The sequence below is a fragment of the Mustela erminea genome, chromosome 7 (assembly GCF_009829155.1).
Source record: "Mustela erminea isolate mMusErm1 chromosome 7, mMusErm1.Pri, whole genome shotgun sequence".
In the NCBI taxonomy this organism is placed as follows: domain Eukaryota; kingdom Metazoa; phylum Chordata; class Mammalia; order Carnivora; family Mustelidae; genus Mustela; species Mustela erminea.
The window spans coordinates 10613212-10625609 of NC_045620.1; the positions used below are offsets into that span (position 1 = coordinate 10613212).

At 43.2% G+C, this 12398-nt stretch overlaps 1 protein-coding gene across 7 annotated transcripts in view; it reads right to left on the reverse strand.

Annotated features, from left to right (window-relative positions):
* PTPN1 (protein tyrosine phosphatase non-receptor type 1) overlaps positions 1-12398 on the reverse strand; it is a 90920-nt gene that overhangs the window by 43075 nt on the left and 35447 nt on the right. For 5 of the 7 annotated variants that reach the window (XM_032350362.1, XM_032350360.1, XM_032350361.1 and 2 more), the window contains 2 exons: positions 3738-3828; positions 532-632 (listed from right to left, as the gene is read on the reverse strand). In XM_032350362.1, the coding sequence (XP_032206253.1) occupies positions 532-632; positions 3738-3828 (192 nt within the window). The remainder of the gene's footprint in view (positions 1-531; positions 633-3737; positions 3829-12398) is intronic. The other 2 variants (XM_032350364.1, XM_032350365.1) reach the window with 1 other exon arrangement.

The window sequence follows — 12398 nt, forward strand, 5'->3', positions numbered from 1 at the left end:
AAGTAGTAGTAAATCATTTTATGATTTTTTTCCACAAAGATGCCAAAAGGCAATGGGAATTTTAAATGATTCTGCATGCGTATCCACATCATCTCAGGATGCTTTATTTCAGGGCCAAAGAATGAAGACCATGCTGAGGAATTCTGAGAGGACACCTGGACGAAGACTACTGGTCTACTGCTTTGATTTCCGTGAGCAGCCCTCAGTGCCCTGAGGTGAACACTTACAGGCCCTCCTCTTGCCACGGCCCTGCTGCCTCTGTCAGCGGACCACAGGCAATTCCGGCATTTCAGGCTGTTTCCTCTAAGGCCAGCAGTGGCATACTTCCTGGAAAAATCACATGTTACAACCAAACCCTGTCTCTGAAGGAAGATATTCTTCCTTCCTCGCTTTTTTGGATTGTGTACAACCTGGCCTTCTAAAGGAGGCGGCAGGTTTCATCTGAAGTATAAAGGACAGTACTGTACAATTCTCAAGTTGACATCAAGTAAGGCAAAAACCCATTAGAAAAATTTTGAACAATCCATTTACCTGGGTAAGAATGTAACTCCTTTGGGCTTCTTCCATCTTGATCAAACTGGCATTGATGTAGTCATTATCTTCCTGATGGAGTTTAATCCGACTATGGTCAACTGAAAGGCAAGCCAGAACTTGGACGTTAGTCCTGCAGGACCAAAGCGTCCGCAAAGGTCATGCACCCAATGGGGAAAGCGAAAAAGGTGAGTCGGTGGCATTAAGGGCATTTGCACTGGCTCGCTTTTAATCATACATTGGCTTTTAATTGAGATTAGTCATCAATAAGGGGATGACGTAGTATTTTCAGAAAGGTTTCTGGAAGTGTTTGAAACTGAATGTTAAATAGCAACAGGGACAAACGACACTAAAACATGGGTTCTGTCCTAATTGGACAATCTATTCTTAGGTCCTATCTTCCTACATTTATCACTGCCCCACAACTCAGAAGGCTGTGAGGAGGGGTGCCAAGAGATCTTTTCTTGGATGCCTAATAAAAACTTTCACAAGGTAAAAAAGAGGGGATTCAATCTTTAAAAGGGAAAAAGATCCACCAAAAATTTCATCCAGTCCCTAGAGCTCTAGTTGGTAGGATTTATGATATTTCCACCTAATCTATGTCTAATGGTTTGAAGATAAAATGACCTAAATATATGGTTGTGTGGAAAAGGTTACCTGAATTCCTTTATATAAAGTTGTTGTTGTTGTTTTAAGTTTTGAGTGTAATATACTTAAACGATTCTAACCTATGAACAAAATTCAATTAGAACTGAATTCTAATATTTCAAGGTCAGGAACTGTCATATCGAAGACTTAAAAGATAATTAATTGGAAAAAATAAACTCTAGAGTCCAAAACACCAAAAATACATTAAATGTAACTTGCAGAAGTTTTCAAAAATAGACTCTCATTTGGAAGGTCTGCCCAGGTTACTGAAAATGCATAGCTCCTTTTTTTTTTTCCTTTTACCATGACTTTGTCACAAAAGCTGCGGTTTCCTGAAGGCCACTTTCCTTATCCTGCTAATGCAGCTAACAAGAACAGGTGGGAATTTTTACTTCTGGTACAATACAGGGGATGATGAGCGCAGGTGACTGCTGTCATAAATACTGCTTTTTCTTCTGTAGCCCAGGTGGAAAGGAGAGTTAATGGGGACACATAGTTTGGGGCTTTCTGTTCTAAAAGATTTCAAGGAAATGTTTTTAAAAATCAGTCACCATTTGGAATAATGTTTCTCAACGTAGAGGATTAATACAACCTGGAATACCTGAGTAATATTTAAGTCATGGAGATAGATCTTAAAGAAAAATGATGAGACCATATAAACCCTTGGGGGTTTATATGAATGGGTTCCAACAGTACTGGGTGGCCTTGGACAAACAATTTCTCCTCTGAGCACTGGGCTTTTCATTGGCCAAATGGAAGACAGACAAAAGATCACTTTCTACCTTGAATCATTCTTCTCATGTCCCCCCTGACCTTAAGAGCAAATTATCTGTCCTACTGCAGAGTTGGGGGAAAACAAGAGAAACAGGAGGGAGACTGGGAGTGAAAAGGTTTGGGAGCTGTTTCCTGGGAAGAATATTTTAAATATTCCTTTCTTTCCCCCTCTGTATCTGTAAAACTGGCTCATAAAACCATTTAGACGAGCATTAATGAAAAATGTAGAAAAGAAATATTAAGAGGACATTATTGCCTCGTGTACCGCAAGGACAGTGGGGGGGGGGGGTCCTCTTGGTTCTGCATGAAAGATGCCAACAGTGATTATTCTCTGTAGTTTAGAGCTGCTGGTGGGGGCTTTACAACCGAATCACCCGAGGGGAGGTTTTTTTTTTTTTTTTAAATAAAACATGCTAGATGCCACAGCCTAGATGTGCTGAATCAAGAGTGTCAGGCGTCGGGGCACAATCACATGGCACTTGAGCACAAGCACTAGACTTCAGATGCGCCTGGCGTGCGCCTTTAGTTAACAATCGTCGCAATCACAGAGAACGTTTATGAGCCAGGCACTGGGCTAAGTGGTTTGTTTTATTTTATTTCATCTTCACGCCATCCTGAGATCTGTGTGGCTCCTGCTTTACTGGAGATCAGAGAACAGACCCATCTGCCCGAAGCCACACAGCTGGAAGCGGCAGGCTGAGACACCGCTGGGTGGGGAACCGCGGCAGCACGCAGAGGCAGACTGCCCAGGACCAACCTGGGTCCGCTGTGTGCCCCTCCCAGGAACCAGGTGCTGCACAGCTCAGGGCAGGAGGCACTGCTGACTCTCCCGCGGAGAGCAGCAGATGCCAGCGCCCATGGGAGTCGTGTGACCTAGCAGGCGTGTGGGAAGCGCCTGGGCGAGGGAAGACTGACTGCGTCTTCTGTGTCGCTGGCAGATGGAAGGGACTGCCACGGGAGACACTGGCAGCTACAACCATCTCTGATGGACAGGTTCTAAGATCCCTGGAGGGGAGTCAGAAGGTTCTCTGTGGCCTAGGTGGCGAAGTTCATGCCCTTTACTCGGCTCCAGTGTTTCTTGCTTTACACAAATTCTAAAACCTTTAGTTCTTGACTTTTGAAATATCAGCAGATTTAGAGCCAATTACTCAGAAGGCAGAGGAGGCTGTCAGAGGCCAGCAGGCATGCTGGGAGATAATGGCAAGAAAGAGCTGGAAGCATGATAATGGCGGTGGGGGGTGGGGGGGTGGGGGGGGACTCAAGGAACGAAGCTGTCTCTCGTGGAGGGCAAACACCACTCCCATTCTTCAGTGGCTGTGTGGGGTGCCGGCACAGTTCAAGACGCTGCTTGGGCTCTAATAATACTGTTGCTGAGTCATCCAGAAAAGGTTATATTATGCCTACTATACTCTGCTTCAGCTGGGAGGAAAAATGATTCATCATAAAAATAGTCAAAGCTAAAAAAAAGTGCTTTGAACTTAGCTGAATTTTCCAGAAAACGAAACCTTATTCCTTCTACAATCATGGAAGAAACGAACAAACCATTACTCTACTCCTCTGATGCTTTGATTACAGGAAACAACCATGTCATAAAGCTGTACTTTTATGGCTTTACGACACAGCCCAGGGCTCAGGGGTTCTGCCGGAGGGGTCCTGCCAGAGGGGTCCTGCCGGAGGGGTCCTCCCGGAGGGGTCCTGCCGGAGAGGCCCTGTGCTGAGAAGACGCCGCCACACGCGCACCCAGTGGAAGCGGGGAGACTGGCAATGGCGATGTGAATACTTACAGGGACTGACATCTCTGTACCTGTTTCGGTTTTTGTTCTTAGGAAGCTTGGCCACTCTACATGGGAAGTCACTGGCCTCGTGTCGGATATCCTACAAAAGAAAAAAAAAAGGATAAAGAGTTCTCTTTTGAAATCTCTGGCATCAGGAATCCATGCAGACATTTAACCAAGTGTGGGCTATGTGCCAGGCACTGAGGGGACCCGGGACAGAAACCCACATCAAAGAGAACTAGGCAGTGTAGGAAATGCAAGGTGATAATTCAGAGCCATGTACAAGGTCAGGAAGAGAAAACAGAAGAGGAACAACCACATGCCTGCCGTGGGAGGAAGGCGTGGGGCTGGGAGGTGGTATCTCCTGCAAGGGACAGTGAGTGGGCTCACGGGAGCAGTGACAGGCGGCTAGGGCACACAGGTAGGCAGGCTAGATCTTGGAAAGCCTTGAACGTCACGCCTGACAGTGCCATCTGTAGCCCTGTATAAAGCTACAGTGATTGAGGGCAAATAAAATGCACTTTTAAGCCAACAACCGTCCCAATGCTTTCTGAGGAGATGGCAGACAGACTCCATTACAGAGAACTTTCTGAAAGAGGAGTGCCTGGGTTGACAGAAGACCCAAATCATGCCTCCTGCTAGACTGATCACAGGCATCTAATTCCACTCTTCTCAAACACCACTATAATTCCATTTAAAAATCTTTTCAATTAGTATTTTGTTCTTATTAAAAGAAACCCACACGACAATGTGAATGTACTTACTGCCACTAAGGTATATAGCTAAAAATGCTTACAGTGGTAAATTTTGCTATGTATATTTTACTACAATTAAAAAAAAAAAAAAAAGGCAAACTCACAGGAGAGGGCAGAACAGAAGACAGCAACAGAATTTTGGAAGCTAGAAACCCTATTAGTAGTTGGCTGGTCTGAGAAAGCTCAATTACAAGCCAGCAGTGGGGAAAGCAGAGCACCAGCCCCTTTCCACCACAGAACCATGCAGAGGCTCCAGAAATGCTGCTTCTGGATGAAGGGGTGGGGTTCAGTGCAGGGGAGCGGGCTGGAGTTGACTGAGAAGCAGCGATCTCCCCACTGCCCCCCCTTCCGTGCTGCTGGGTGCCTGCCACCCCACCCCACAGAACTCCAGAGAATCATTTTATGGAGAATATAAATCAGAGCGCTTCGTATGTGATCCAAGTAGACAAGAGGGAAGACCAGAAGCTACTATCACCGGGGCATACAACCAATAGCCCAGCTAGAGGACTTGCGACCAGATTAGGGCTGATGGGCCCCTTCCACCTTCTCAGGGCTCTCAGTCTGCTCTGTGAGCCCCAATTCTTCATCACACACAGACAACCACTGATTCCAAGATGTGAGAAGAATGCCTCGAATATAAAAGAGATTTACAAGAAAAATGAAACAGGAAAAAAGCCACTCAGAAGACAAACTACAGAGAAAAGAAAGCTTTAAAAAATGTATTATTGATATCCTCAGTGAGATAAGAATAGATATTGTATCTATGAACTCAGAACAAAAATGTTAGGTAAAGGTAGAAGAAATTCTTCCAGAAAGTAAAGCACCTCTGTTCCCCAAAACCCACAATAGAACATTTGGCAAAACAAAAGACAAGGAAAGAAAACACTAAAAAAAAAAAAAAAAAAGTTCAAGGAAATCTTCCAGACGCATCAAATGCTCACCATAATGATAAAAACAGACCTACACTAAGGCACATTAATATGTGATTCCAGAATTCTTCAAAGAAAATTTCTGGGGGCACCTGGGTGGCTCAGTCAGTTGAGCACGTACTCTTGGTTTCCACTAGGGTCATGAGCTCAGGGTCGTGGGATCAAGCCCTGTGTCGGGCTCTGTGCTCAGTGGGGAGTCTGCTGGAGATTTTCTCTCTCTCCCTCTCTGCCCCTCCCCACAAGTGCACATGCACTCTCTTTCCCTAAAACAAATAAATCTTAATAAAGAAAATATTCTGTAAGTTCCTCGAAAGAAAAAATAGTTCACTTTCAAAGGATAAGGTCATCAGAATGGCTTCAGACTTTTGAGAATACTGAAAGAGAGCAATGGAGCAATGCTTTTTAGAACCTGAAACAAAAAGATCTCTAGCCTAGAATTCTATACCAACCCAATTATCACCCAGCCAGCCGGGGCAATAAATGAACTAAATTAACCCTGCAGAGCCGCAAAGTCTCCAAAAATGGACCACACCCATGCTTGCAGCTTCAGCAAGACACGGAGCATATCTCCCCCCTGAGGAAAGAAAGAAACCAAGAAAGAGAAAAATATAAGATACAGTAAGGTTAATAAAAAAACAAACAAACAAAAAACCTCACACAAGAGCAAAGGCAAAGGAAACTTCCACTGCAACTGTGGAGGGAGGCGCTCCCTACGGGACCTAGGAGCAAGGGGACCAGACTGGAACAGTACGACTGCAAGAGATCGACGTGTCTGTGACCTGCGTTTGTCCACCACCCCCACTGTGACTGAAGGAAACCACCAGAGGGAAATCCGGAGAAAACCTGAAATCCAAGAAACAGGGAATCCAATCAAGGAAGAAAGAAGAGGTTTCAGGATGATAGCTATGTCTGTTATGCCTCCAGACCAAGCAATCCAGACAGAGGAAGAAAGGAGGTCTCCAGTACAGATGCCTCTAAAACAAAACCTGGAAATTGCTTTAATACTGCGGCCACTATCCTCTTGTGGCTACTGAGAGCACACGAGAGGGGGCCAATTGGAGAAGAGGTGCTGTGTTAAGTATGCAAATGCACATCAAATTGTGATGACAGTACTAAAAAAGGAAAGTAAAATATCTCATACTTTCAGCAGTATTTGTTGAAATAACATTTTGAACACACTGGGCCAAATAAACGACTATGCCTCTCATCTGCTTCTTTCCACCGTTCTTCCCATGGCCACTGGGAAGGCGAGACTGCACAGGCAGGATGCCCTGTATCCCTCCTGGCCAGTGATGACTGACCTCGTGGCAAACTGCCCGAGAGGCTCTAAGAGGTCCGGGAAGAATTAGCAACAGGCAGAAAGAACCCTTTGCGGATGAAAATATACAAGGCAATTATTAACTATGGGAAAACTTTAAAAAGGAAACTGCGGTACAACACCATCTGTGACTATGTGCAGAGGCAAACAATGTCAATGACGGATACCGTTTTAACGAAAAGCTGTTCTAGCAGACTGGGTGAACAGGGAAGGGGAAGCAAAGGGGAGGAAAAGCAACAAGGCTGGCTGTTCGAGAAAATGAAATCCTCCACCTGCGTGAAGGTCTAAACCAATAAGAAGAAAAACATTCTCCTTAGAGATATGGAGATCTATACAAGCGAGAATCAGCAGCTCACAAAGAACTGAAAATGGCTGTGAGCAGAGACGCCACCGCAGTGGGCCGAGGTGTGGACCGCACAGGACCGGCCTGCATCACCAACCGATCATGGCCCTCTTTCACTTCTCAAGCCATGTGCAGATTCGACGGGAATTAAAAAAAAAAAAAAAAAAAAAAAAGCCACATTCTGCTAGTCTACTTACTTAAGAAACTGCAAAATGGCGGGAAGGCCTTTCTGATTCACACTAGAGATGAGCTAATAATTTAGCAGCACCTTTATAGATGATAAACTTACCTGAGACAAGCAAAATAATCCAGCATAACACACTCATCGTGTCGTCTGAGGATGAGATCAAGCTTTCAGGGACATGCTATACAACAGAGAAAAATCACTTGAAGGAATAAAAATCTAAGTCTTAAGTATGTTTTTCTGTTTCACTGGAAGCACTTAGCAACAAGGAGGAATTTTGCCTTGGGAGGGGAAACGATCTGGTCAGTCCAGCTGGTGCGACCGAAGAGTCGGAAGAAATCACTGAGACGCCTAAACCACCCAACCAACAAATATTCGCTCCCCGGAAATAAGGGCCGAAGTATCTGTAACTGTGGGCAACTGATTTTATTCAGCTAAAGGATTATATTAATACGTACTTTTTTTTATCGCATTTGCCACCATCCCCCCAAAAAAGAGAGAAAGGGAAAGAAAGTAAAATTTGGAGATGTCACTTAGAAAGATCTTGAGAAAATAAGAGGTACTTACACAATACTTGTTAAAAACTGATTTTAAAATTAAGGTAAACTCACAGACTAAAATGCACTGATCTTACATGCAATAAGCTTTCCTAACTAACTTGAACCTACAAATAATAAAATACACCCATTTAAATATTTCTCTACATTACAGTGGCATATGAGAAATACATACATGCTCTGAATACAGTATTTTTATTTCATTTAGTCAAATAAAATGCCAGGATTACAGTCTTGAACTTGAGCAGTGATGAAGTACCTTTACAGTTAAAGGTAACTAGTAACAGTAGTTTGGAAGTAAAATGGACTAGATCAAACACCTTCAAAGAATTATAGCAAAACAAGATTTCTACATTGTGAGACTGTATCAAAGGTAAGGTAACTAACTATCTATGAGCTGCAGAAAAAGCAGATTACTGACTAATGAACAAGCCTGAGGAGATTTCCATCACCAGCATAAAATATCCCCAGATCATTTATCATGCTGATTAAGATTAAATAATCCAGCAAGTGTGTAGAATTTCCACTCAGAGAAAATAAAATAAAAATAAAATAAAAGGTCTTAAAGGTGATGATGAGAAGATGAATGCAGCATAAACTGGGAGCCAAGACAAAAAGGAAATAATGAACTTGCCATGAAACAGGGGTCCCATCCCTGTCTTCTCATCCCTTCATGAGAAACAACAACATGTCCAGACCAAAGTGTATCCCTTAGCATTTCAGGGAGAGGATCACATTAAGTGAGAAATTATACTAGTAAGAAATGAAATATACCAACGTGTAACAAATAAATTCTTTATTTAGAGCCTCCTTCTCTTAGCCAGTTCTTTACTGGCTTTTCGAGAGCCTACTTCGTATTCTTCTAGATTTCAGAAATGTGACAGAGTAAAACAGCATGTGGACTAGATATCCAAGATTCATGCTTTCCTGGAGCTAATGTGATAATGTGTTCCTGAATGGGGGCTCAAGTTTGGCCCAAACTTATAGGCAAATGATTAAAATTACACTCTATCGGGCGCCTGGGTGGCTCAGTGGGTTGGGGCCTCTGCTTTCGGCTCAGGTCATGATCCCAGAATCCTGGGATCGAGCCCCACATCGGGCTCTCTGCTCAGCAGGAAGCCTGCTTCCTCCTCTCTCTCTGTCTGCCTCTCTGCCTACTTGTAATCTCTGTCTGTCAAATAAATAAATAAATCTTTTTAAAAAAAATTACACTCTATCATTTTATACGGGCACTGGGCACCCTAATGATCTGAATCATCTCTATAGTGAACTACTGTCACAAAAGAAAATTAAGTTCTTAACTGGGTTAGAAAGCAGTGCTACAAATGTTTGATAAGTTATAAACAAAACATATGAACTGGAAATTTAAAAAGAGGCAAGGAAGTGAACAGGACTTTAACATTACCTAAATAATTTTTTTTAATTTAATTTTTTCAGTGTTCCAAGATTCATTTTTTATGCACCACACCCAGTGTTCCATTGCAATACGTGCCCTCCTTAATACCCATCACCAGGTGAGCAATAACTTCAAAACTGGTTCTTGATTCCTATCCACCCCCCCACTTTTTTTTTTAAGATTTCAGGGGCACCTGGGTGATTCTGTCATTAAGCATCTGCCTTCGGATCAGGTCATGATCCCAAGGTCCTGGGACTGAGCCCTGCATCAGGTTCCCTGCTCAGTAGGGAGCCTGCTTCCCCCTCTCCCACACCCCCTGCTTGTGTTTTCTCTCTCCCTCTCTGTCTCTCTCTCGTGTCAAATAAATAAATGAAATATTTTTAAAATAAATAAATAAATAAAAGATTTCATTTATTTATTTGAGAAAGAACAAGAGCGAGCAAGGGAGTATGCACTCTTGAGGTGGGGGAGGGGCAGAGGGAGAGGGAGAGCAGACCCCCCACTGGGTGCCCCTTTCCCCCTCAAGTGGGCTTGACCTGACCCTTGGCTTGATGTGCGGCTTGATCTTAGAACCCTGAGATCTTTTTTTTTTTTTTTTAAGATTTTATTTATTTATCAGAGAGAGAGAGGTGGGGAGAGAGCGAGCACAGGCAGACAGAATGGCAGGCAGAGGCAGAGGGAGAAGCAGGCTCCCTGCTGAGCAAGGAGCCCGATGCGGGACTCGATCCCAGGACGCTGGGATCATGACCTGAGCCGAAGGCAGCTGCTTAACCAACTGAGCCACCCAGGCGTCCCAGAACCCTGAGATCTTGACCCCAGAAGAAATTAAGAGTTGGATGCCTAACCAACTAAGCCACCCAGACGCCCCTATCCTGCCCCACTCATTTAAGGAGGTAACAGATAATGTCCCAGCAAATACGAAGGGCTAACATACTTAGAAAGCTCTGCTAACAGAATGAATTAGGGCCTGAGGTGAATTCACATTCAGGAAAGCTCATTATCCATTATTCAAACACCTCCCAAATCCAAGGAGGCAAAGTAAAACTTGGGTGAAAAGCTGACAATTTTTTATTTGGGATTTCAATTCTTTTTTCTTTTTAACCCACACAGGCATAAAAGCCAGTCTAGCCTTGCAGAAATATTTTCATGTTTATAGTAAGCACATCGTTAAGTCAAGCATAGCAATTTTGGTTTTAACACCCTTTTCTCTTCAGTCCCACAATGAGGTCAATGTCCCTTACCAGCTCCATGGTAAAATGCATTAGTCACTTTTAAGCTGTTCCACACATGATGAGGTAGCTAGCATGCAGGCACCCTTCAGCAACTGTTAAGTCTGACAGAAGTGCCTGGGCCCTTGCCCCTCCGTCCCTCCCAGCACAGGCCCAGGCCCAGGGGAGGACACAACCAAATTCTGTTGACAAATCAATGAATGGTCCCAGAGAGCGCCCAGACTCAGAGTCCTCTACCTCTATACCAAATGCTTCATTTCATGGGACAGAAAAGGAGCTTTTTATGTTTAAGCAAATGTTTGATCTGATCCTATTTTCTCAATTACCTGTTACAGAATGGAAGTAATTGGAATAATAAGATCATTATTTTACTTTGCAATTGGTACAGAGTATCCTAACAAGATAGTACCAAAATAGCTACTAATGTGTGGATTCAAAGCAGAAAGGGTTCTCTTTTAACAGTTCTGACAGTGATCTGTTGTTCTACAACTCTAAAGGAAGAAAAACTCCAGTGGTATTCTGCATTCACCAGGACCAAGCTGAACTACAAAGTCCCACCACACCTTCAACATCTACACTCCCCGGCCCCCATTTTAAGAATGGTGGCCTAATTTGATTGTTCGAGCTATAACTTAGTACTTTATGGAGGTCCTGGCTCTCAGAAATGGACATAGCAAGCTCGACTGAGGGGAAGTGCTGAAGTACAGTAAAGGCAGTAATTTAAAATGCAGTAAGCGAGCATACAGGGGTGTTCATTTCCTGGAACTCTCAGCAGTTGCCAGCTGAACAGGGAGATATATATAGAAGCGGGGGGAGGGCGCTAACCTAAAATTTTAAAAACCAAATCTAGTAATGTGTGGACCAAATTTTGTTACTTGTAAATCTCATTATAAAGGTGAACATTAAGTTACTGTATACCAAAGTACAGTATTTCTGTATATACTCTAAAAAATACAAAAATTATCCAAGTTAGAGGTTAAATGCCTTCCAAGCTAAAAGCAATATCGTGTCCTTTATATATGAAAATTAATGGAACGATATCATTTACTATAAAAATCTTAGAAAAATATTATTATACTCATACCTTCCTATAATCGACATGCAAGCATTCATATGATCAATGTTGTTAAATTTTAAGATACACTACAATGCTGAGATAATAAAGAAAGGGCTTAAAATTTAGCTAACCAACACCAAGCTGGTTTTGGTTTAAGTTTTGAAATGACTATGTATAAAATTTTTAAAAAGATGTTGAAAAGTAAACCAAGCACCTAAGAATCTTCTGTGGGGGCTGAAGGAGGGACTGGGAAAGGAAGGAAAAACTGGTCGGCATTTAAAAGAATGCAGAACGTACAATCACGTTCCCTGCTGGAGCCTGAGAAAGCGCCGAGTCCTCTTGTACACGGCCCCCGGCGAGGTCAAGATAAGCGAGTTACAAATCACTAACAGAACAAGTATGTCCACGTGGGAAACGACATGGAAAAAAAAGGCATCATCAAATCGCTTTACATATTCCTTGCCAGTGAGGGCAGGCAGAATGGGGGGTATGAAACGCCCTTCACGAAGTTGGCAAGGGGAACATCTGGTGGAGATGGCGGAGCCGATTCCACGCTCTGATGCACGCCCTCCGCTGGGAACACCGAACAATGGTCCATTAAACGTAGAGAAAAGCCCAAAGCATAGCTAGGCTCAAAACCAGAATGAGAGTGAAGGCAAAGGAAACAAAAGCCCTCCCACTCAAAATGGCCTGTAAACACAGTACCCCAAACACAGCAGATGACGAGTTCTGAAAAAGATAACAAATCAGCTAGAAATAAATCCATCTCATGTGAAATGTGTTACACACCCTGTCAGGCACTTTCAAGAGAAATATATTCAAGATCAGGGATAAACGAAGGAAACCTTTTCAAAAAAGATGTTACGGATAAAAACAGGGAGAAATGAAACCCGAATAAGAGA